A 24,457-nucleotide genomic window follows, 5' to 3' on the forward strand; every position below is an offset into this window, starting at 1 on the left:
CAGGGGTGCACCCTGAAACTGCTCAGCACACCCGTGTGTGCACCTGTGGCAATGCCATATACAGTAATGCGCTGGCCTAAGGCCGCGATTTCCACACTGAATTTCTGGTATATTCACACCCCGTTAGGAGGTATATGGAACAGGACATGGGTACTAGCGAACACACAAACGTGTGAGGATTTGCTGGGTGTTGCTGTGTCCAACCCGCGGCCTCTGTGGCCGGGCTAAATAAGCTCAATATGTGGCTCCTTTGGGTGTTCCCGAGTGTGACGCAGTAACACAACAATCGCGTCATCATGAGGTCACTGCAGGACAAGGGGAAAGGATCGGGGAAGGGCCCTTCTTCCACGGGCGGAGCCCTTTCTACCCAGCTCTCGGAGCGGCTCCCTACCCGCCCCTCCCGCCGCCTCCCCTTCACCTAAGTTCCTCCAGAGCCGCCTCCCTCAAATTAGCCCTCTCCAACTCCGACCACAGAAAGCTCAGCTTTCACCCCAAGCTTTTGGAGTTGAGGCTGTCGTCCTTATGAGAATCTCTAGAAACCCTGCCCCTAGTTTTAAGTTTCGCCCAATGAAAAACCTAAAGGAGGGGACAGGAGGCGGGTCGGTGACGTAATGCGGATTGATTGGCAATGCAGGCCTTGGACGTCCAGGATTAGCCACGCATTTCGCCAATCCAGAGACAGGGGTGGGACGGTGCAGGCGCAGAGAATTGGGTTTGGCTGGCCTCGATTTAAAGAGACAGAAGCTGTCGGGGTCCTGGAAGACGGTCCCCAATACCCTCCCCCCAAGTCCTTGGGACCACTTGGGTCCCCAGAGCTGGGGAGATGGTTTGCGGCGGCTTTGCCTGCTCCAAGAATGCGCTTTGCGCTCTCAACGTGGTCTACATGGTGAGGTTTTGGAGGTGGGGGAAGCTTCAGGGCGGAAAGGCCCAGTAGGGAAAATCTCTAGGGCACTTCCGGTGGGGAAAGGGGTGTATTGGGGGTTCCAGGAAGATTCCCAGGAACTTCCGGCGAAGAGGGAATTCCTGGGGACTTCCGTGGGAGAGGGGGAACTTCCGGTTGATGAGGGGGTTTGTCTGGGGGTGGGGGAATGAACTGAAAGCTGTGGGCTTATGTTCCATCCCTCCCTCCTGTCAACCTCAGTTTCTCCCAAAGTAGAAGTGATGGGATGATCCTAAGGGTTCAGTTTTTATATTCCTACTACCATCCCTGCCACCTTCTACCGCCCCCATCCCAGCCATTCTAACCTTTGGGAGTGCCCAGGGATGCCCCTGGTGTGGGTAGCACCACCCCCATCTCCCATTCACAGACCATTCCATTATTACTTTTTTTTCCCCCAAGTCTTGTAATGGCCTTGGGCTGTGCTGCATGCTAGAATTCTTGAGATGTGTCCTGCTCTTTCTTTGTAGCTGGTGGGCTTGTTGCTCATTGGAGTGGCTGCTTGGGGCAAGGGCCTGGGTCTGGTGTCCAGCATCCATATCATCGGTGGAGTCATGGCTGTGGGAGTCTTCCTTCTCCTTATTGCAGTGGCTGGATTGGTGGGTGCTGTCAACCACCACCAAGTCCTACTGTTCTTTGTATCCTGACCTGAGTGATGGGGGCAACTGGGCTCTTGGAAGGGCTGTCAGATATCTAAGATGTTAGAAGGGTAGGGGACCTCAGGGATCTTGAACACATCTGCTTGCCTTGCCGTCCCATAATCTACAAAACAAGAGCTGACTTTATTGCTTTCAGTTTGACCTGGTGGTGTAAGTTCTATGACTAGATGAGACCAGGCAGTTATAGATAGAACATAAAGGAATCTAGGACTTTTTTCCATAACCTTTCCTCTCAGTACATGATCATTCTCGGTTTGGTCTTCATCTTCCAATTTGTTATCTCTTGCTCATGTCTGGCTATTAACCGAAGCAAACAGGTAAGACAATGCCCTTTCAAGTACTTACTTGCTTTTTAAAATTTTCCTCTTACGCTCTAACTCCTTCCTTAGTCTGGCCCCAACTACCCAAAGATCATCCTTAGGTCCACTGCCTCTAGCCTCCTGGGCTATTTGCTTCCTCTGGGATGTCTGGCTAATTTTCCATGATGATCTAGAGAACCTGAAAAGGTAGATATTTATCCTGTCTATAATTGTGGCACACCGTTATGCTTCTGGTTGACTTCCTTTGCTGGACTAGTGAAATTGGACTTGAACTTGTATCAGGATGTAGAGAGATTTAATTTCCCTCTGCCCGTATCCTCCAGACAGATGTCATCAATGCTTCTTGGTGGGTCATGAGCAACAAGACTCGGGATGAACTGGAAAGAAGTTTTGATTGTTGTGGCTTATTCAACCTCACAACCCTGTATCAACAAGATTATGATTTCTGCACTGCAGTGAGTGTGTTGGGGGTGGTGCAGCAGCCAGGGGAGGTAGGAAACCGGGTAAGGACAATGCCCAAGTTGGCAAATTTAGTTTGAATGTCATTATTTCTCTTTCTAGAAGCCATCTTGTACTGGGGCTGTGTGTTGGTAGGGGGTAGGGGTGGATACAGAGACCAGGAAATTAGCCAAGTGGGATTTTAGTTTGTAGGACACTAGTCAGGTAACAGTAAAGTTTCTAGGGACATTCAGCATAGGTATTGGTGACTAGCAGCTTTACATTAGCAACTTTGCACTCTTCACACACGTTTTATCCTCAGATCTGCAAGAGCCAGAGCCCCACATGCCAGATGTGTGGAGAAAAGTTTCTTAAGCATTCAGATGAAGCCCTGAAAATCCTAGGGGGTGTTGGACTCTTCTTTAGCTTTACAGAGGTAACATTCTCCAGTTCCCTCATGTACATCCTTTTTAACTTGAGACTGAGAATTGATTAGTGCTTATCTCTCTCCCTTTGTTCCTACAGATCCTTGGTGTTTGGCTAGCAATGAGATTTCGGAATCAGAAGGATCCTAGAGCCAACCCCAGTGCCTTTCTGTGAGACTTTGGATCCTTCTGACTTCTCTTCTGCTCTTTCTCTTCCTCCCTTAGAGAAAATCTAGGGTCTATAACCCTTTTGGTTTGAGAAAAAGGAAAGGCCCCTTGTCATATCCCCTAAAATGGATGGAATAGCAAGACTTTACACCTTGACATATTTTAGTGGGAGCCAGACTATAAGGAATAAAAGGAAAAACTTTTTCCCTCTCTCTCCAGGAGGATATGGGAAGCTTCTGGGAGTGCATAGAATGGGACTGGGGTCATTCTAAGCTGTTTCCCCTCCTCCTCCGTCCATATGCTAGATCACCTCAACATACCCTGGTGTGGCTCTAAGGGTAAATCAGGGACAGAGCCAAGGAGAAAGCCACCAAAAACTCTTTCCTGTAATAAGCAGGACCCAGTTTGAGAAAGTTCAATGAATATAAAAGCCATTTAAAAATCCTTTTTTTTTTTTTTTGGATATGGAGTCTTGTTCTGTCACCCAGAGTGAAACGCAATGGCGTGATCTCGGCTCACTGCAACATCTGCCTCCCGGGTTCAAGCAATCCTCCTGCCTCAGCCTCCCAAGTAGCTGGGATTACAGGCATGCGCCACCACACCCAGCTAATTTTGTATTTTTAGTAGAGACGGGGTTTCACCATGTTAAGTCAGGCTGGTTTCGAACTCCTGACCTCAGGTGATCCACCCACGGTGGCCTCCCAAAGTGCTGGGATTATAGGTGTGAGCCATCATGCCTGGCCTAAAATCCATATTCAGAGAAGGAATTTCAGTTTCTTTCTAAGCTTTGTCAGTCCAGGGGCTCCACTGACTGCCTAGGCCCTGTACCTTAACCAGTCTTTAAGGTTTTGCCGGAAAGTCCCTTCTTCCAAGTGGTTTTTCTAAATCGCACAATGGCCAAGCCAAACAGAGGAAGAAACATTAAAAAAAAGAAAAAAAAAAGACCATTTCTTCTTTGTTTTGTTTTTCCTGTATAAAAAAAGACCCCCAATATAAAGGTAGGGAAAGGGACACAAGGGAACATACCCCTTAGTGTAGAGAAATAGGGGGGCAGAAGGAGAGGCCTCAGAAGGAGAGGTAGGAGGGGAATGTCATTAAGGCAGCAAAGTAATCCCTGTAGAAAGATGGAGGTGGAGCCTCCACAGCCTCAGAGACAAAGGCAGAGACTGCCCTCTCAGTGTCCAGAAGGGAAACGGCAGCTTTTCTTCCTTCCATGGCAGCCACTTCATTGCTCACTCCGGATTACCTTCATCCTTATGTAGATAAGAGTGCTGCAGAGCTCGAAAGGCAGAGATTCGCTTGTGTGGGTTAAAAGTCAGCATTTCCTGAGGGGAGAGGCAAAGGTCAGAAAACCATGAAGAAAACTGAAAGAGACTTCTGCCCACCGGTGACAATACCTGGGATGGGCTCTCTTTTTTTTTTTAATTTTTTTGAGACAGTCTTGCTCTGTCGCCCAGGCTAGAGTGCAATGGTGTGATCTCGGCTTACTGCAACCTCCGCCTCCCGAGTTCAAGCGATTCTCCTGCCTCAGCTTCCCGAGTAGCTGGGATGACAGGCATGTGCCACCATGCCTGGCTTATTTTTGTATTTTTAGTAGAGATGAGGTTTCACCGTTTTGGCTAGGCTGGTTTCAAACTCGTGACCTCAGATGATCTGCCCGCCCTGGCCTCCCAAGTGCTGGGATTACAGGTGTGAGCCACTGCGCCTGGCCAGGATGGGCTCTCTTTTACATCCCTCTCTGTGGGTGGCTATTTGCAGCTGCAATAAAAACTACAGCCCATCTACCAACCAAGTTTCATTAATCACAGTGGCCAGGGCCCTGTGTACTGCTCTGCTTCTTCCCCCAGTCCCTCCCTATGCCCACAGCCATCTCCAGTACCAGCAGCAGATGTGCTCCCAACTCCTCCATCTCAGGTACCACCGACTGCACTGGGCGGGGCCCTCTGGGGTGAAAGGCTCCACGGGGCAGAGATACATCTCGAGGCCAGTCATCCTCTGGAGGCAGTCCAATCAGGCTGTGGGGGGACAGGAGACCTGTGGTCAGGAGGGTCCTCCAGTTCCCATCCCCGTGGAGAGAGCCAGTTGCCATCCTGGGCTTAGCAGAAAGAGGACTCAGAATGGAAAATCTTTTTCTCCCATGTTGGTCACTTACTCAAAGATTTTGCCCAACTGGTCAGCTTCAGAGTTTCCGCAGAAGAGAGGCCTAAGGTAAGAAGAGACATAAGGTAGCTGTCATTTTCTAAGTATCTTAGTTGAATGGTTGTTACTACTTAGTAGCTCAAAATAGAAAGTATAGCGAATAAAGACAAGTAATTCCAGCACTTTGGGATGCTAAGGTGAGACGACTGCTTGAGCCCAGGAGTTCTAGCTAAGCCTGGACAAGCAAGACCTTGCCTCTGGTGAAAAAAAAAATGCTGGGCGCGGTGGCTCACGCCTGTAATCCCAGCACTTTGGGAGGCACAGGTGGGCAGATCATGAGGCCAAGAGATCGAGACCATCCTGGCCTACATGGTGAAACCCCGTCTCTACTAAAAATATGAAAATTAGCTTGGCATGGTGGCGTACACCTATAGTCCCAGCTCCTCGGGAGGCTGAGGCAGAAGAATTGCTTGAACCTGGGAGGTAGAGGTTGCAGTGAGCCAAGATCGTACCACTGCACTCCAGCCTAGCAACAGAGCCACACTCAGTCTGGAAAAAAAAAAAGCCATTCATGGTGGCGTGCCCCTGTAGTCCCAGCTACTCAGGAGGCTGAGACAGGAGGACTGCTTGAGCCCGAGGTAGAGGCAACAGTGAGCTGTAATTGTGCCACTGCACTCCAGCCTGGGTGACAGAGTGAGACCTTGTCTCAAAAAATAAATAAATAAATAAATAATAAAGAGAAAAAGGGATATGAAGTTCCCAACATTTTAGTGCTTCCTGTTATGGGCAAGTTAGTCAGTAGAACTCAAGTAAAATAATGGGGCCAGGTGCAGTAGATCATGCTTGTAATCCCAGCAATTTGAGAGGTAGAGTTGGGAGGACTGCTTGAGTGTAAGAGTTCAAGACCAGCCTGGGCAATATACTGAGACCCCCATCTCTACAAAAATATTAAAAAACTAGCCAGGCATGAAGGTGTGCGCCTATAGTGTGAGCTACTTGGGAGGCCGAGATGGGAGGATCACTTGAACCCAGGAGCTTGAAGCTGCACTGAGCTGTGATCATGCCATTGCAATCTAGCCTGAGCAACAGAGCAAGACCCTGTCTCCAAAAAAAAAAAAAAAAAAAAAAAGAAGAAGAAGAATGGGAGGGAGGGTTTGGATGTGGTTTATGAACAAGAGATTTGGGGAATTCAAGGTGGTCCAGGGTATGTGGGTCCCATACTTTCGACGAAACATCTCAGCAAAGATACAGCCAACACTCCACATGTCCACAGGTGTTGCATATGTGGACTGCAGAAGAACTTCAGGAGCTCGGTACCAGAGTGTAACAACCTAAAGGGAACAGGAAGAATGGATGGGGATCCCATGCGTTACCATGAAATACAACTTACTTGACTGAACACATGAAGCACATGACTTCTCAATTGCTATGGGCCACCACTCTCCTACTCCCAACCAGAACCCATATTGGTACCATCTTTCTACTGACCACGGGTGTAAGTGCCATCTGGTAGCTGTAGATTCTGGCCAGGCCAAAGTCAGCCAGCTTGACTGTTCCACCACTTGTCACCAGAATGTTCTCTGGCTTCAGATCTCGGTGAACGATGCAATTGGCATGAAGAAAATCTAGGCCTCTTAGAAACTGGCGCATCAGATCCTAGTTCAGAAGGGGGAGGTACAGATGCACTGGAAACTAGGCACCATCCCTGAAATCCCAGGAGGTTCTACTACAAAGATCCCAATTCACCTCTCAATGCCTACCAACCCCACTCACCTTGATGGTCTCAGCTGGCAAGCCTGGTGGGGGTGCCTTGTCCAGATACGTCCTTAGATCTTGGTCTACATGCTCAAACACCAGGGTTACCTTGATCTCTCGGTCAGTTCGGGATGTGGCACAGACATCCATCAGCCTGGCCAGAGTAAATGCTCACTTGTCAATCCCCTTTAACCCACATGACCTCTCATTATTTCATCTGGGTCCCCACTTCTCTCCAGATCACCACACCCCACCTATAGGCGGTCTTTTCCCTTTACTCCCCACTCCCAACCCTCCACCACCTTCTCACCGGACAACGTTGGGATGCTCAAAAGCCTCCAGTCGCCTCAGTAAGGCCACTTCACGAACTGTGCTGACGGGAAGTCCTCCTCCAGCTCCTCCATTGGGGACTCTCACACTCTTGAGGGCCACAAAGTGGCCACTGTGGGGATCACGGGCCTTGTACACTGTCCCATAGGCACCAACACCAATTTCAGCCACTGGCTCATATCGAGAGGTAGCCATTCTCAGATCAAGGGAGACCCTACAATCACAAAGACTCCTACCACTAAAAGTCCCTTACAGAGTTAGGATGGTATGAGCCTGCAGCAACAAAGGGACTCCCAAGAAAAAGCACAAAGAGCAACAGCAGCATCCCATCCCCCGCTCCCAATCTTCCTTGGGCCGGCCCTGGAGATAACACAATGACTCAATACCAACCCCTGCAGCCACGTGAGGCCCTACAATAAAAAATGCCTTTTCCTCTGGGTCAATCGCGTCCCGCACAAAGATCACACATGACACACGCCTTGCATCGAAGATCTTACATCTCAGTCCCTAAAATTATACCTTCCCACGACCACAAAGGCCCCATTTCCCGCCCTTGAGCGACCCTTTCATAACCAGCTCTCGAAACGCACGCGTGAAAAGCTGGGATGGGGGAGGGCACTGGTTCTCATTCCTGGGAAGGGGCTGCACTTACCTCACGCCAGGCCGGGGTGCTGCGGGGGCGGCCCGTTATCGGGGCCCCGGAGCCGGTTCCTGCGGCCCCATACACCCGAGCTCGGTCCCGGGCAGCTGGACGCAGAGGGCCCGACCATAGACACAGGCCGCAGGCTAGAGAGGCCCCCTCACCCCCACCCTCACCATGTGACCAGATGCCAAAGAGGCGCGCGGAAACTGGGAGGGCGGGGCGAACGCCGGACGTTCTGGGCACGTGACCGCCACCCAGGCGCCGAGGGGCGGCCAGGAGCCGCTTTGACGGGGAGGAGAGCGAAGAGCGTAAGAGGGGCGGAGGGGAGATACAGCCATGTGATCTGTTGCTATCACACGTGACCGCTTGACATTGCTCTGAGGAGCAGAGGTGTGGTTACGCGGCGGGCACGTGACTAGCTGCCACAACCCCGCTGCGGGGCGGGGCGCGGTAGGGGGCAAGAGAGGGTGGAGCCCAAGGCGGTGCCATGGCAACCCAGGCCACCCAGAGCCCAACTCCCGGCTGAAAGATTGTCTCACCGGTCTTTCAGCCTGTCTACATTGGGGAGAGGGTGGGAGTTGGGGGACCAGAGGTGGTGCTATCACCTTTTTGCTCCACCGTGAGAAAACACTCTCATTTGTGCCATTGTTTCACTCATTCATTCTACAAAATTGTACTGAGTGCTTGTTTCCAGTGTGTATGTGGGTTTTTATTTTGTTTTGTTTTTGGTGTCTGTCACTGGCTGTTTAAAGTACTGGTACGACTATCTATAAAGATGTAGACAACAATGAGGTCTTATAAAATAGGGAATAGACAATGCCCACTGGAGGGCAAAACTTCGATTGGGGGATGGACAGAAGGCAGATTAATACAGTAAGACAACAGGAACAGTGGCAAAGTAATGCTCTCTAGTTCCCAACTTCCAAACCTTCCTGGAAGTGTTAATGCAAAGACTTGAGGCCATCTGGCAGAGAAGATATTGATGAGCAGGAGACAGGAATACCTGACCTTTATGTTTTTTGTTTTTGTTTTTTCAGTAGGAAGATTCTATGATTATGTGAGATTAAGATATATGTATGTATATATACACTTATAGGTATATATATGTATGTATGTTATATTATTTATTACATGTCGTATATAGACAGGCGCATGTGCAAGGAAGTTGCCACCACACCCCCTGCACCCTCCAGACAACCACAATAAATGGGAATGACGTGCTCTTCTGCAAACTTGTGACTGCTCATTTGGAGTCACTGTGCTTCCCTCTTTTTCCCTAGTGCAGCTTTCTTAGCACTTAGCACCATCCAGAACACACTTTTTCCCAAATGGCCTCTACCCACAGACACCTAGGTTGACACAGGTAGATTTCTCCTACTTTTTTTGTTTTATTGGCTCCAAGTTCTTTATCTTCCAGCCCTTTAGGGGTACGAGAGTAAAGGAGGAAAGTGGTTAGTGTCTCATTTGTGAGAATTGAGAATTTGTCTAAAATATATATATATATTTTTAGACAAAATATATATGTATTTTTTGAGACAGAGTTTTGCTTTGTTGCCCAGGTTGGAGTGCAGTAGTGTGATGTGCCACCACACCTGTGATCCCAGCTAATTTTGTATTTTTAGTAGAGACAGGGTTTCTCCATGTTGGTCAGGCTGGTCTCAAACTCCCAACCTCAAGTTATCTGCCCGCCTCGGCCTCCCAAAATGCTGGGATTAGAGGCGTGAGCCACTGTGCCCGGCTGAATTTGTCTAAAATCTAAAGCCATTTTATTACCTTATTTGCCACTTCTTCCACCCTAACTTCTGTTTTCCTTAACCATCTGGCTGAGAATATAAGAGTTCAAACTAGAAGATGAATATAAATCATTATTTAGAGCAAAACAGGATGCATGTTAATACAGATGCCTCCTCTTTCCATCCTGATACTTGTAGCCCTGGGCCCCTCCTGGCAAGGGCAGCTGGAACACTAGTAAGAAAAACCTCAAGGACTGAACTAAGGGGCTCAAGAGGTGAATGTTTTATTGGCTCCCTTGCTAGGGGTGGGTGCTTTGTAAGCCTTCTGGAAGGCTAAGATAAGTGTCTGTGAGTTTCTCAAACTCCCTTCCCACATCAGCATTCCCCACTTCAGCCTCCTCACCTTCCACATAAGCCCATCACAGCTTACTCTCTCTCTCTTTTGTTTTTTTTTGAGACAGAGTTTCACTCTTCTTGTCCAGGCTGGAGTTCAATGGCACCATCTCAGCTCACTGCAACCTTCACCTCCTGGGTTCAAGTGATGCTCCTACCTCAGCCTCCCAAGTAGCTGTGATTACAGGCGCCTGCCACCACACCCGGCAATTTTTTTTTTTTTTTGTTTGTATTTTTAGTAGAGACAGGGTTTCTCCCTGTTGGTCATGCTGGTCTCGAACTCCCGACCTCAGATGATGCACCCAACTCCGTCTCCCAAAGTGCTGGGATTACAGGTGTGAGCTACCGTTCCTGGCCTCACAGCTCACTCTCTTTACAACAGAAGACATCCTTTCTGTCTGCTTGGGTCCCAGCCCCTTTTTCTGATTCATTCATTAGTCCATCCAAACCATTTGAATATTTCATGGGAACATTACTGTCTCTCCATCACTTTCTTTGAGGAACCTTAATTTGGCAGTCTGTCCCAGGCTCTGTCTCCTCCCTTCTTCTGTTAATTACTCTTTCACTAATTAATTTTTTCCCAGTGTGTTTGACCCAATGGGCTCCCCTGAAATCCCTTTTCCCTCAGCTTTACAAAGGGTAGGAGAGGGAGAATGTAAGTGTAAGGCAGATAAAAATGTGATGGGGGTAGAACTTGTTCTCAGAGAGAAGGCTCCATAAAAGCAAAGGGCTAAGTGTGTGTGTTGTTCACTTCAATGTAGTGGAGGTCACGGCAGGAGAGTACCAGGAAAGGCACTCCCATGCCTGTAGCACGCCTACCTCCTGCTCACTCACCTCCTTCTCACATTACAGTCAGAGGCTTCTGTTTCTCAGACAATCCGATTCCATTCCTTACACACCTCTCTTTCCCAGTCCCCATCAAGCACACTTTTCAGCCATTTAGGTAAAGTGTATATTGCTTGAGTCCCTCCCCTGCCCATGTGTGTACCTCTCTCATACCTCCGACCCTTGCACAGCTCTTTCTTTGCACACTCCCATTTTGCACAAGCTTCTCCCTCCCTGGTACACCTGCGTCCTTTGACCACTCACCTTCCATGCTCACCCACGCATCCCCCACTCCCAGACACACACCTAGTCTACTAGTATGCACACTCCCCTTCCTTGGCCACTCCCCTTCCTCCACCCTCCCCGGGCTCGCACACTTGCCCCCGCCCCTGGGGACACCTGCTCTGGCGGGGCAGGGCGGGGATGCGCAGCCGCGGCCCCTTCTCCTCTCCCCCTCCCCGTCCCGCCCCTCCCTCCATCCTTCACCCGCTCCCCGGCTCCCGCCCCGCCCGCCCGCCGCTCCGGGGGGGTCTCCGCCGCCGCCGCCGCCGGAAGGAGCCGCCATTTGCCACCGCCGAGCGCACGGGCCGAGCCGAGCCTGATCCCCGAGCCAGAGCGAGACTGGAACCGGGAGGACGGCCATGGGGGGCGGCCCCGCCGTAGGAGGACCTGGGCGCGTAACCCCGGGGGCCCGGCCCGCTCCGGACCCGGACCCGCGGGGCGCGGCACTCTGAGTCCCTCTCCCCGCCCCCTGCCCCGGCCATGGCCGCCCACCCCGCCGCCCCCGGGCCGCCAGCCCGCTCGGCTCTGCAAGCCCCAGAGCCCCGGCGGTGGCAGCAGTGAACGGCGGTCGCAGGCCCCAAAGACCCCAGCCCGGCTTGGCTCTCCAGCGCGCGCCCCCTTCCCGGCCTTGTCCTCTCCCTTCCCCCCGCCGCCAGCGAGCCCCCCTTGCACGCCGCCCCCCGCCCCCGGCGCCCGGACGATGCTCAAGTCTCGGCTCCGCATGTTCCTGAACGAGCTGAAGCTGCTGGTGCTGACGGGCGGGGGGCGGCCCCGGGCCGAGCCGCATCCCCGAGGGGGCGGGGGAGGCGGCTGCGGCTGGGCGCCCTTCGCCGGCTGCTCCACCCGGGACGGCGACGGCGACGAGGAGGAGTACTACGGGTCGGAGCCGCGGGCCCGGGGCCTGGCCGGCGACAAGGAGCCGCGGGCCGGACCCCTGCCGCCGCCCGCGCCGCCGCTGCCGCCCCCGGGTGCGCTGGACGCCCTGTCGCTCAGTAGCAGTCTGGACAGTGGACTCCGAACCCCCCAGTGCCGGATCTGCTTCCAGGGCCCGGAGCAGGTCAGGCCTGGGCACCTGGCCGGGCGCGGAGGGGTGGGGGCGCGCACCTGGGGGTGTCCGCGGGGACCGCGAGCAGGGGCGGGGCCTGAGGAGTCTGGGCGGGGCCCCAGGACCCGGAGTGGGAATGGGGTGAGGTCAAGGGGCTGGCAGGGGACTCCTGGAGCGCTTGTTTGTGTTGGGGGGTCTAGGGTCCCTAGGAAGGGGTTGGCTTTCTCTCCGGAGAGCGCAAAATCCCTTTCACCATTAAGAGGGACTGCTGTTCTCTCCTGTTTCCGTCGCCCCAGGGTCTCCGTAAGCTGAGGTGACCTGTTCTCTTGCAGGTGGGCAGAAAGGAGAGTGCTGCTGTGCCCACCTTGAAGGGAGGGGCCCAGCCAGCGCCCTTGCTTCGCTCAGTATTCCTCCCCGTGGGGCACTTTTCTTCAGTTCCCATTCTGCAACTTTCTATCTCATTCCAAAGAGTATTCTTTGTTAAAATTTTATGGGCAAAGTTGTCCCAGAATAGTGCCAGTGGGTGTTTCTTTGTAGTGAGAACTGATTCCTTGATTAAAAGGAAACACCCTGCACTCCCATCTCCGCTATTGCTCCCCTTTTTAATATGTGGAAACCGAGGACCATAACCCATCCCAGTCTGCATCAGATCTGTGAAGTAATTTCACAATGATGAGGTAGGGCAAGGAAGGCATGGCTCAGAAGCTCTAACCCTCCTCTCCCTCCAGATCCTAAGAGGAAGCCTTTCCTTTGAGAAGTCTTAAAGACTACCCATCCGAAATTCTAGGAAAAGAGAAGACCCCGTCCCCCTCATCCTCCCCTCTTAACCCCATCATCCCTTTCCATCCCTCATCTCTTTGGTATGGGAAGTTTCCCTTGATCGCTAAGGGAAACTTCTTTTCTGTTGCAGCCTTACTTAGCCTCTTTCCCTGTCTTGAGTGAAAGGCCTGAGTTTTTTAATGTGGGAAAGTGACCAGAAGAGGAGATTTCCCTGTGGGGGAGCGCAGCTGAGTGTGGTCAGGATGGTGATGCCTGACAGGGCCTTTCCTCACTCTTCCTCCAGGGGGAGCTCTTGAGCCCCTGCCGCTGCGACGGCTCCGTGCGCTGCACGCACCAGCCCTGTCTCATCCGCTGGATCAGTGAGAGGGGCTCTTGGAGCTGTGAGCTCTGCTACTTCAAGTACCAGGTCCTGGCGATCAGCACCAAGAACCCACTGCAGGTGAGGTGCAAGGAGAGGACTCAGAGACTGGGCGAGGACCTTTTAGCTATTGGAATCAGGGAACCTCCAGGGAACCTATTTCATTTTCTCTTTTCCCAAAGCCACCCTTCCCCACCATTACCACAGTCTCCTGTGTGTCTGTAAATCCTTCCTCCCTTCATTTATGCACAAAGACATTTATTGGGTGCCACTTATATTCCAGGCACTGTTCTAGGCACTGGGACAACCACCACTCCCCACCCACTACAAAAAAAAAAAAAAAAAAAAAAAGGTAAAGAAAGAAAAAGGAAAAAAAAAATTACAAGTATGGCTCATACCTGTAATCCCAGCACCTTGGGAGGCCAAGGCAGGTAGATCACCAAGGTGGGTGGATCACCTGAGGTTAGGAGTTTGAGACCAGCCTGGCCAACATGGTGAAACCCTGTCTCTACTAAGAATACATAATTAGCCGGGCGTGGTTGTACGTGCCTGTAATCTCAACTACTTAGGAGGCTGAGGTAGGAGAATCACTTGAACCCGAGAGGCAGAGGTTGCAGTGAGCCGAGATGGTGCCACTGCACTCCATCCTGGGCAATAGAGCAAGACTCCGGCTTGAAGAAAAAAAGAAAGGTAGAAAGAAGGAAGGAAGGAAGGAAAGAAAGAAAAAGATGTTGTTGATGCTAGCAAACATGTAGTGTTTTCCGTGTCAAGTTTTGGTGTGTATTAACTCTTTTAATCTTCACAATAATCTTATCAGATACTATTATTATCCCATTTTACAAATGAGGACACTGATGCACAAAAATTTGAAAACTTACCCAAGGTTTCTTAGCCAGTAAGTGATGGAGTCAAAATTTGGGATTCAAATCTAGATGTTTTGGTTTCAGAGCACTTGCTCAATCTTACCTTTCTAAAATAAGACAGACAAATGTTGTCAGACAAGTGCCACATTCTAGATTTAATCAAAGCACAGGGAAGACAGATGTTGATACTGTCTGAAGGGTTTAGGGAAGGTTCCCGGAGCACCCTGCTCTTCAGGCCCTCCATCCCTTTCTGGGACTCTTTGGAGCTTTTTCTCCCACATAGTGGCAGGCCATCTCCCTGACGGTCATCGAGAAGGTCCAGATTGCTGCCATAGTCCTGGGCTCACTCTTCCTGGTTGCCAGCATCTCCTGGCTCATCTGGTCCTCACTCAGCCCTTCAGCCAAGTGGCAACGACAGGATCTGCTCTTTCAGATCTGCTACGGCATGTACGGCTTCATGGATGTCGTCTGCATAGGTGAGGGCACGTCTCTCTCCTTTACCTGCTCCATACCTTCCTCTTACACGCCTGATTCCCCTGCCCATCCCCTGTTTCATGGCCTTATTTTCTGCCATTGAGGGCCTTTAGTGCTATACTGGTGCCCCCCAGCCCCGACTTCCCTGCTTCTCCAGGGCCCTTTGCAAATTTCCTCACTCTGAAGAAATGCTTGCTTAAGTACCTCTGGCCCGGGTCTAGGCCACAACTGACCCTGGATTTCTTATTCCTATTGCTCAGGCCTCATCGTCCATGAAGGCTCCTCTGTCTACCGCATCTTCAAACGCTGGCAGGCAGTGAATCAGCAGTGGAAGGTCCTGAATTATGACAAGACCAAGGACATAGGAGGAGATGCAGGGGGAGGGACGGCAGGGAAGCCAGGCCCCAGGACCTCACGGACGGGCCCCCCCTCTGGGGCCACCAGCCGCCCCCCAACTGCTCAGCGCATGCGGACGCTCTTGCCTCAGCGCTGCGGTTATACAATCTTGCACCTCCTGGGACAGCTGCGGCCACCAGATGCCCGTTCCAGCTCCCATTCTGGCCGAGAAGTTGTCATGAGGGTCACTACAGTCTGAACTGGACTCCAGGAGCAGGGATCTTGAGTCAATGCATCAGGCAAAGAAGAGCTCTCATGGCTGCTGGAGGTACCAGCTGGACAAGGTGTTTGGGGCAGGCTGCCCCCATCGCTGAGGATCTCTGTGGGCAGCCTCAGGGTGGAGACATTGTCTGGGCTCTACTGCCCACTGGGTAGAGACACCTGGATGACATTTCAGTCACCACTGACAGCTCCTCACACTCATCCAGAGACAGCCAGTGGGCAGGCGGGGAGAGCAGCTTTCCTTCCCTGGAGAGAGAACCGTCTTTACCTCAGCTCCTAGGGCCTCCAGCCCCCCAGCTCCACCATGGTGACTTGGTGAAGGGGGACCAATGCCAGACGAAAGGGGCCATAGACCCCTATTCCCCACCCCATGGCCACAGGGCATCTGGCAATAAGACTAGTGTACATTGACCTCCCGTTCCCTGCATGAGGGCGGGGGACTTCCCCCTGCTCCATCCCCCATTGCATGGGGGAAGGGCATAAAGAATCATTTATATGCACGTGGAGACTCCTTTCTCATCTGGGGCTTTTCTGGAGGGTTGGGAGGTGTGGGGAGGTTTCTCTGCACAGGTTGCAAATCCCAAATGCAGCAATGGGTTCCGAGTTGGAGGTGTGACTCCCACTTGCTGGTGAATAATTCACATTGGCTGCTTGGTGGCAGTGCTCAGAGGTATCTAAGGGGTAGACCTGGACTTGCCACCTATGAGTTGTGTGATTTAGAAAAAAAAAATCTCTCAGCTATGGTTTTCCTGTCTACCTCATAGGGTTGGAATAAGGATAAATGAGGGACAGATTGGATGCCATTGCAAAGAAAATCAGCAATGACATAAAGAGATTTCTAGACTAGTTGATGGTTCATTTATTTCAAATAGTAGCTGGTATAACAAATTCTAAAATGTGTTTTTCATCTGGAGTTGCACAGAATCTTGGAATTTTGTGTTGAGTGACATGATAGTTATGGAAATATGAGGGGAAATAGACATTGCAAATGTGAAGCATGGTGGTTTTTTTGTAAGAATGAGAACTACTATGACTCTCTAAATATTGGGGCCCATGGGCTGGGGAAGGCTGGAGCCATCCGCCTTGTTCTGGAGATCACCTGGGTTCTATTAGTCCTTCCCAAGTACTGTGCTCACCCAGAAAAGCAGCGTGAAGCGGATTTGGACTCATCTGGAGTGAGATGGAGGGAATCCCCCTCAATGTTATGAGTCTCCAACCCCAGTTTAAGCTATTCCTACAGTAGTTTAGGGTCACAGGTTTGATCCCGGTGTGCCCAGCTAGTGGTATTAATGGATGGCATTCTGTTTGGAGGCAGCAGCATAGAGGACTGTTGTTTATAGAGAAAAGATTTGGGAAGGACTGGTTAAAATGTGGGTCAGGCTGAAGCCTGGGCACTTGCTTCTGTGACCTTGGGGTTGTGTATTATATGAATGATGCTGTTTTTTTAAGTGACCTATTCAGCAATTAAATAATTCCTTCATTCATGGCTAAAGTCAGATCTGGAGGCCTTTCTTATTATTGGTCCTCCTCTCAGGGAAGGTCTGCTCTGCCTCTTCTTTGGGGATGTTTTGGAGAAAATGCTTCTCTTGTAAAGGCCCACACATATCCTTGCCCTGGAGAACTCGATACCCTCCCCTATCCCAGAGGGATCTTGGCTGCTGTCCATGGTGCTGGTATCCAGACCCGCCTGGGGTGTAGGAACCAAAGCTGGACTGGGGTTCGAGTAATTTCAAAGTGTGGAAGTGTATCACTTCCAATTTCTGAGGGAGTAGAGTGGATAGGGAACTAAGGCTGAGCCCTCCATCTGCTCAGTAGGAAACTGTTTCTCCCGAGAAAGAACCCTCTATACTCCCCATCTGGGGAGATGGAAAGGCCAGACTTTACTGATTTGCCATTCACAGAAGAGCTGGTGGGGACCAAATGGGAGATTGCAAATCAGAGTGACTACTAATACCTATACTGGCAGGTAGGGCTCAGGTAGGTAGGGAGCTTCCTGTGCCAAACTTGAGCTGTCCCCTGTGATGGTTCCGCATGGAAAGTTAGACACACCAAAGAAAATAAGCATACTCACACATACTCTTGTATCCATTTGCACTGTGGGTCCTAAAACAAGGCCAGGTGAAACACTTTCCCCTTTCCTTCTTCAGCACCAATGGAAGTCTTGGTATGGGAGCTGGGGCCAGCAATCAGTATGGTCTCCTCTTCTTCCCTTTTTGCAACTTAAAAAGATCCTTGTCCAGGAAAAGGATCATGGGAACTGCTGCCCTCGTCAAGTGGGCATTCTTACTTGCCCGATGGAAAATAGGGAGTACCAGTGAGCAGAATTCTCATCACTGATTACAGGGGAAAGAGTCTGACAGCCAGCTGGGCTTTATTCTTCCTCAAAGCTCAAATCCAATTGTGCTAAAAAATTTGGTCATTTAGGTTCAAATTGATATTTAGTGATAGAGGAATAGGGTGGAGACTGAGTATACAGTAGGGAAGGAGTAGAGAAGGGCAGAAAATGCACAAAAACCTTGATCTTTGTACAAGGCCTTGGGTCTCTGCCCTGCCCCTCTGTAGATCTTGCATAATTAGATGCCTCCACAGAAGGCCTGGTGGCTAATGGAGTTTCTGTGGTCAGGGAGCCATGTCTAGGCCAGGAGGCTGAGGTGTGGAGGAGGAAGAAGTGTGAAGTGAAACCTCCTTCTACACCCAGCTAATTGGAATATGGTGGGGAGTAGGGGAAGGGGGGCAAGTCTTGACATGAGGAGGGTAATCTGGGATGCAGAAGAAACTGCAACATGCTGAGAGATTTATTTGGATGGAAGATGAGTTAATCTGTATACATTACAAGAGGAGAGCTGTGCCCAGCCTCTGGGGGGGTGGGGGCAGAGAATGCTGACTCAGGGAAACAGGCTCCCTCTGCCCACCGCCCTGATCCTGCCTTTGGTGCCCCAGGGCTTCTGGCCACCCCCACACTTGGCTTTCATTCTGTCTGATTCTACTTCTCTGCTTGTATCCCTTGCACTGAAGGAAATTATCTTGGAACAACTTTTCCAGAGAGGGCAGAGTGACCAATCTAGGACTTCCTTCAATACTGGCAGTCCAGGTTCCAAAAGCACTTTACTTGCTAGAGTCAGCATCCTCTGTCCATCTCTGCAAATTCCTAGCTCCCGGCCCATTGGTCCATTTTACAGCTTAGCCCCTGCAGTTACTTTTCACCCCCACCCCCTTAATCTCTTACAGGAAGCCAGACTAGACTTGGCTGCTCCCACGGCAGACAGAAACATGCCTGGGTTTGTGTTACAAACCACTCTACCAGGCATCCAGATGCCCATTTTTATGAGGGTCACCCCCAGGACCTAAGAAACCATGGAGTGTTAGGGTCTTGCATCCAGGTCTTGTAGGAAGTGAGAGTGTGAGAGAAATAAGTGAAAGGCAAGAATGAATATTTGATTTTTTTATTCTAAAAGGTATGAATATTTAAAAATTTTCAATATAAAAAAGCCAGAGGTCTGGGCAGGGACAGGACCAAAGATGTCTCTGCCTGAGAACTAAGTGTTGGGGCAGACCCACTTAATAGTGGCCAGAGAGCAAAGGAGAGTTGTAAGAAGTTGTAAACCAGGCTAGGGCAATTTCACTTTCCTAGGGGCAGGACAAAGAAGGAAGGGGGTAGACAGAGCCTGCTAAGCTGCTTATCCCTTCTGCCACATGGTCCAGATTCAATCTAAGAATGTGTATGGTATCACCTCGTCAGAGACAGGCCCTGGCAGGGGACATACAAAACAAATAAGGCTTCACCCTTCCTCTCAAAGAGCTCACATGCAAAGAGGAAGGACCAACCAGGTACCAACCAGATGCAGAGTTACTGAGCTTATGCTGTGATAAATCCTTAGCCAGCAGCATCAGCGAACACTGTGGAAGCCCCAAAAGAGCAGCAGTTGAATCTTTCTCAGGCCATCCAACATTATTAGCTAAAATCTGATTTCATCCTTGGAGGATGCATACGTGATCAGAAGGGCTGAGCAAGGAAGGAGACCACGGTATTCTTGGGGCCTACTGAGTCAGGCCAAGTGCATACTTCACACATTGGTCAGGACCACCCCCAGTACTTTACTATGGTCATTCTACCCAGTTTGGTCAGATAGACAGGCCTTAGGGGAAGATGTATCTCTTGGTCTTGTGCCCACAAAAGATCTTGTCCCTATGATGAGGGAAAGGATGATGATGACAGCCTCTTTCCACAGGACTATCTGTCCAAAAACTGTAGATTGATGCTCCTCTCAGGCACCAGCACAGTCCGGGTCATGGGTCTGATTGGGGCCGCACCTGGTTCAGGCTGCACCTCAAAATGTGTCAGGATCTGAAAAGGGAAGAAGGTGAGCATTACTATGGAAGATATCTATAATGGGGGATTTGATTGGTAAAGGGCATGTATTATTAGTGTTAGAATGGTCAATGATGGGCCGGGCGTGGTGGCTCAAGCCTGTAATCCCAGCACTTTGGGAGGCCAAGGCAGGTGGATCACGAGGTCAAGAGATCGAGACCATCCTGGTCAACATGGTGAAACCCTGTCTCTACTAATACAAAAAATTAGCTGGGCATGGTGGCGCATGCCTGTAATCCCAGCTACCCAGGAGGCTGAGGCAGGAGAATTGCCTGAACCCAGGAGGCGGAGGTTGCGGTGAGCCGAGATCGCACCATTGCACTCCAGCCTGGGTAACAAGAGCGAAACTCCGTCTCAAAAAAAAAAAAAAAAAAATGGTCAATGATGGAGTGGCACCTGTGGCCAGTAGAGGACTTCTTGGTAAATAAGGGTGAGGGATTATGGTAGGGAAAAAAATAGTTTGAATACCCTCACTTACACTCCAGGCCTACAGTGGGCTTATCATATTTCAGAAGATTCATTCTACCAGGTCTTACATGTTTTTCTGTGCTTGTTAGGGGAAAGAGCTCACACCTTTAGAGGGTTAGAGTCTTTCCAGAGTCTGGGGAAGGTATAAAACCTGGAGCACTCACCTGGGCCAAAGCCATTTGCAATTCAAGCTCTGCCAGGCGTCTCCCCATGCAGCTGCGCTTGCCAAAACCAAAGGGAAGAGATGCAAATGGGTGGGGGGTGGGACCCTCCCCCAGCCATCGAGCTGGACGAAAAGAATTTGGCTCTGGGAACTGGGCAGGGTCCCTTGAAGTGGCATAGTGACACAGAGTGACCAGCGTCTGATGGGAAGGAAAATAAACTTGTCAGTTTGGGCCCAGAATGGGGACAGGCATGAAGAGGATATTCAGACAGGGACAAAGGCATGTCCTGGTGGGTGATGGGGAAGTTTTTTGGGGCTACTTTTGGAAGGATCTCCCCACTGTCCCATTACATCCTAGAAAGGCATATCCTAGAGAGAGGTCAAGGGAAGTATTTGAAGGGCTTTTGGGAGAGTGTTTGAGAACAGGGGTGAGGCCTAAGATAGTGAGGAATGCCTCCGTAGAAAGGGTGCATGGGCTGTACTCACATTTTTGGGAATAATATAGTCACCCACATGAATGTCTTTGTCTGGGACACGAGAATTTCCAGGTACCACAGGGTACAGTCTAGGTTGCAAAGCACAAAATGGAGACGGCAAGGTGAGGCTAGGGGCTGCAGCCTCCTTCTTGTTGTTTCCAGCTTCCAAACCCTTTTCGGCCACGAGCAGAGTGCCATTTTTGTCTGCTCTCTCTCCCTGCTTCCATCCACTATTTGCTTCCCCAGCCCTTCCCCGGCATTTCCTCTTGTTCCTCCTCTCCTTCCCGCTCACCTTAACACTTCTTTGACCACCGCCTTCAGCAGGGGCAGCTGAGACAGAACAGTGGCTGAGGGGTGGGCACTGGAGCCAGGGCCCAGGGCAGCTGTGATCTCGGAGTGGAGTGCTGTCTGGACTTCGGGGTGCCGGGAGAGCTCATACAGAGCCCAGGAGAGTGTGTTGGACACCTGAAGGACAGGTGAAAGCAAGAGAGGTGTTGGGTGTGGGAACCCAGCAGAGGGCACAGATTATGTGACAGTCTGGGGCTACGGGGTGCTAAGCCAAGCTGGTCTACCTGGCCATAATGGAGCCCCTGCAACAGAAAAGTGGCCGCGGAGTCTGGGGAGGCTAAGCCCTGGAAGTGGGGCTCACAGCACGGAGGGAGAACCTCACCGTGTCCACTCCAGCCAGTAGCAACTCTGTCACATTCCCCAGGATGGACTGGGCAGGCAACTCTTCCCGGAACAGGAAGTGGGTCAGGTGCGCCCCAGATTCCAGGTCCTCCTCGGGCTGTCCTCGGTTCCTCATGGCTGCCGCAGCCTCTTGCCGCTCCACGTGCCTCTGAGCTGCGTGGGTAGAGGGCACGTGATGCCTCGCTACCCCTGGACAGCTTTACACTCCCCCATTCTCACTTCGTTCTGTGCCTTACCGAATGCAAACATCTGGTCCCAGTCTCGGCAGAGGCGGCCCCAGGGCCCGGGCACAATGTGGCGCAGCCACTGGGGCATCGCCATGGTCAACAACGTGGACACAAACACCGAGCCCACCGCGCGGATGAAGGTCTCCGTGTCGGGCGGCACTTGCGCCTCCAGGCAGCCCAAGCGCGAGCCGAGCAGTACCGCGGCGATGCCTGGTCGGGAGGGGGCGCCGTCAGGGCTCCGGTAGGCTATGGCAGGGCGCCCCGATGCCCGCCCAGCTTTGTCCGGGGACTCACCTTCCAGTCCGAACTTGTAAAATTCCCCCGCCACGTCTCGAACCAGAGCGGGCGGCCCCGTGCCACGTCCCCGCTGGCCCCTCAGACGCCGCACAAGGTCACGGACCACATAGTCCAGGGTTCCGGCGTAGCGGGCGGCCGCTTGAGGCCGGAGGAGGAGCGGGGCCAGGAGACTGCGGAGCCTTTGCCATTCTTCCCCTTCCCTGCAGGGTTGAGGAGAGAGTGCGCATCAGGGAGGTGGGACGGCTCGAAGGGGCTGGCTGCAGTTAAGGAGCCCGTTTGGCTGTGGTGGCCGGGAAAGGGATTGCGTCTGCCCCCTCGGGGTACAGAAACCCTGCGCCTGCCTGCGCCTGTCTTCCAGCCCCCTCCCTCTTTACTCATTTCCTGCCCAGAAGGGCCGGGGTTCCCGGGTAACTTGAGTCACAGAACCTTACATTCATTCCGTCCAGATCCTGGTACCCTAGCCCAATCCCGCCGGTTTCCTCAGATCCCAGGATTCTGGCCTCAAAGGATAAGGAGGTAGGCGGGGAGTGAGGTTGGGGCTCAGCCCGAGTGTGGGTGAAGCAGACTGGGATGGGAACCCCAAGATGCCCAAAGGTAGAATGAGACAGCCGACTTCCCACCAGGCCCCCAGATAGATAGTTTCGAGACCGCAGCTGGAGATGGCCGCTGCGGGGCGTCTGGGCTTCGAGGGGCAAAGAAGACTCACGCGGTGAGCAGTCCACAAGCCCGCTGGCGGCGACGGCGGTGCTCGGTCCAGGGTGAGAAGCTGCAGCGCTCGGGCTGGGGTCCCTCCTGTCGCAAGAGCTCTTCGACGAGGGCAGGGGCAGCCACGTACACGGTGCGCACTGTCCCAAAGCTGGCCAGCCACACCGGCCCGAAGCGCGCGGCGCCCTGCACCTGGGGGAGAAGGCGCAGCGGACACTTGGATACCTGGGCGAGGACTTTCAGCTTGACCTGTGCCCACACCAAGGGTGTTGACTGGGCTTGGGAAGAGGGAGCTTCTGCTCCTTCTCGGCTTCCCGGCTAGTGTATGCCCTTGATATTGCGAATTCCTCCTCTTTCTCTCATTTCCCACCCCTAGAAAGTTTGAGTGTGACGGGCAAAACAGGAACTTTGCACAAGGCGGACATTCAGGACCTCTCTGATCATCTTGGTTGAGGAGAAATCTCTAAAGGTTCCATGTCTGGACTGTCCATCTCAGAACGAGTCCTCAGTGAATGAAAAGGAGCCCATGTAGCTTTAAGCCGCACGCAGGCGGAAGGTACCGCGCCTTTAGCTTCCCGCGCACTTGTACTGGATCTGCAGGGTCTCCACACATCAGGACAGCGAAAAGGTGCTTTCCGAGTGCCCTCTGCTAAGAGTCTGGACGGACTCTGCGTGGGTCGAGCCACACGGCCCCCCCGCCTCAACTCGCCTTTTCCTTAATTCATGGGCATCCGTTCTCTGGCTCTCTCACATTTGTTCTGCACTAGTCAGTCCTTTCTGACGCTTTCAAAGCCAGTTTCTCCAGCAGTCAGTCTCGGGAAAGGCGTCCCTTCCTACCTGCAGCTCGTGTAGCCTCGATAGTCCCCCCTTGCAGAAAAGTTCGGCCAGAAACCTGGGCGTAGATGGGCCTGGGATGTCTGCCAGACTCCGGCGGGCAGAGTCGTACTCTCGGTAGCCTAGTGAGGCGCCCAACTCCGGCGCCCAGCGTCCGCGATGGAACACTCTGGCGGCGAACTTGAGGGTCTGGGTCATGGTCTGGTTTGGGGAGCCCGCGAAAGAAAGCGCTTCTCCTGAGCATCTTGTCTGAACCCCTATTTAACCTTTGGGTCAGGTGACGACGCCCCGTCTCCAACCTTTCAGCCAATCCCTCCTCCTGAGTGGTCTGTGCTGGGGATTAGCACCCAGGAACAGTAGGCGGGGCTGGGGCTGACTTCACGACTCCCTTGGGTCTCCTGTTGCAATGACCCTCATGAGAGGGAGGGCCTGAGTTTTTCCTCCTGGGAGAGTGCCCTAGTCTAGGAGCCTAAAGGTCTCATCCTAAGCAAGGCTATGAGGCTTTTTAGTATGGACTAGGAGACCAAGCTACACCAGTCTCTGATACTACCACCACTTCCACCAGGGAGCCCAGCCCCTTTAGATCCATCTCAGGAATTCCCCATCTTTCAGCTCCTCCGGGAAGAGAAGCAGGGAAGAGGCACAGCTGTACATGTCCCCACATTCTTGGCTCACTGGGCTATATCTTCTTTGCATTATTTTCCTGCACTAGCCACATCTCCCCCTCCTCCTTACCTAACATATACTGGGCAGATGGCAGGTGGGTTAATAGGCTAAAATGGCTCCTAGAACCGCCAACTTTCTTTCTTGAGGATAAGAGGTCTCTTGGGTTTACAAGTCCCCTCCTTCCAGCCATGGAAATTCGGGGCTTGAGAAGCAGAAATGAAGAAATTTTTGTACATTAGTAAGGTTCAAAGATTGTCTCTGGGCTGTTAGAGGAGCTGAGTGGATATGGATGTTCTGATTCCCCAGCTGACTCAGTCTCCTCTGGGGCGCTTTCTGGTTAGCAGCCCCTTTCCACTTTCAGCCTCAGAATCCTCCAC

At 52.0% G+C, this 24,457-nt stretch overlaps 4 protein-coding genes across 5 annotated transcripts; 2 read left to right on the forward strand and 2 right to left on the reverse strand.

Annotated features, from left to right (window-relative positions):
* The first annotated feature begins 683 nt into the window (after positions 1-683).
* On the forward strand, positions 684-4,731 carry TSPAN31 (tetraspanin 31). The gene is made up of 6 exons (XM_012469777.3): positions 684-886; positions 1,408-1,575; positions 1,833-1,913; positions 2,240-2,371; positions 2,677-2,790; positions 2,880-4,731. The coding sequence occupies exons 1-6, from the start codon at positions 824-826 to the stop codon at positions 2,952-2,954; spliced, it is 633 nt and encodes a 210-aa protein (XP_012325200.1). The 5' UTR covers positions 684-823; the 3' UTR covers positions 2,955-4,731.
* On the reverse strand, positions 1,833-7,924 carry CDK4 (cyclin dependent kinase 4). 2 transcript variants are annotated; one of them, XM_021675310.2, is made up of 7 exons: positions 7,152-7,712; positions 6,860-6,995; positions 6,575-6,742; positions 6,308-6,417; positions 5,100-5,150; positions 4,827-4,962; positions 1,833-4,272 (listed from the first exon to the last, which is right to left on the reverse strand). In XM_021675310.2, the coding sequence occupies exons 1-7, from the start codon at positions 7,364-7,366 to the stop codon at positions 4,180-4,182; spliced, it is 909 nt and encodes a 302-aa protein (XP_021530985.1). In that variant the 5' UTR covers positions 7,367-7,712; the 3' UTR covers positions 1,833-4,179. The 2 variants fall into 2 exon arrangements, 1 of the variants encoding a protein (XP_021530985.1); XR_010343003.1 differs by lacking the exon at positions 1,833-4,272 and adding an exon at positions 7,824-7,924 and having other exon boundaries at positions 4,877-4,962; positions 5,100-6,417; positions 7,152-7,385.
* A 3,397-nt stretch (positions 7,925-11,321) lies between these two features.
* MARCHF9 (membrane associated ring-CH-type finger 9) lies at positions 11,322-15,685 on the forward strand. Its single transcript, XM_012469795.3, has 4 exons — positions 11,322-12,104; positions 13,156-13,311; positions 14,377-14,569; positions 14,828-15,685. The coding sequence occupies exons 1-4, from the start codon at positions 11,748-11,750 to the stop codon at positions 15,160-15,162; spliced, it is 1,041 nt and encodes a 346-aa protein (XP_012325218.3). The 5' UTR covers positions 11,322-11,747; the 3' UTR covers positions 15,163-15,685.
* Positions 15,686-18,618: 2,933 nt separating this feature from the next.
* On the reverse strand, positions 18,619-24,002 carry CYP27B1 (cytochrome P450 family 27 subfamily B member 1). The gene is made up of 9 exons (XM_012469779.2): positions 23,418-24,002; positions 22,582-22,772; positions 21,873-22,075; positions 21,588-21,788; positions 21,332-21,504; positions 20,954-21,126; positions 20,672-20,750; positions 20,187-20,384; positions 18,619-19,530 (listed from the first exon to the last, which is right to left on the reverse strand). Exons 1-9 carry the CDS (start codon positions 23,610-23,612, stop codon positions 19,417-19,419), a joined length of 1,527 nt encoding a protein of 508 aa, XP_012325202.1. The 5' UTR covers positions 23,613-24,002; the 3' UTR covers positions 18,619-19,416.
* Positions 24,003-24,457: the final 455 nt, after the last annotated feature.

This window comes from Aotus nancymaae, unplaced genomic scaffold (genome assembly GCF_030222135.1).
Source record: "Aotus nancymaae isolate 86718 unplaced genomic scaffold, 86718_ANA_hifiasm-v0.15.2.pri h1tg000016l, whole genome shotgun sequence".
Lineage (NCBI taxonomy): Eukaryota > Metazoa > Chordata > Mammalia > Primates > Aotidae > Aotus > Aotus nancymaae.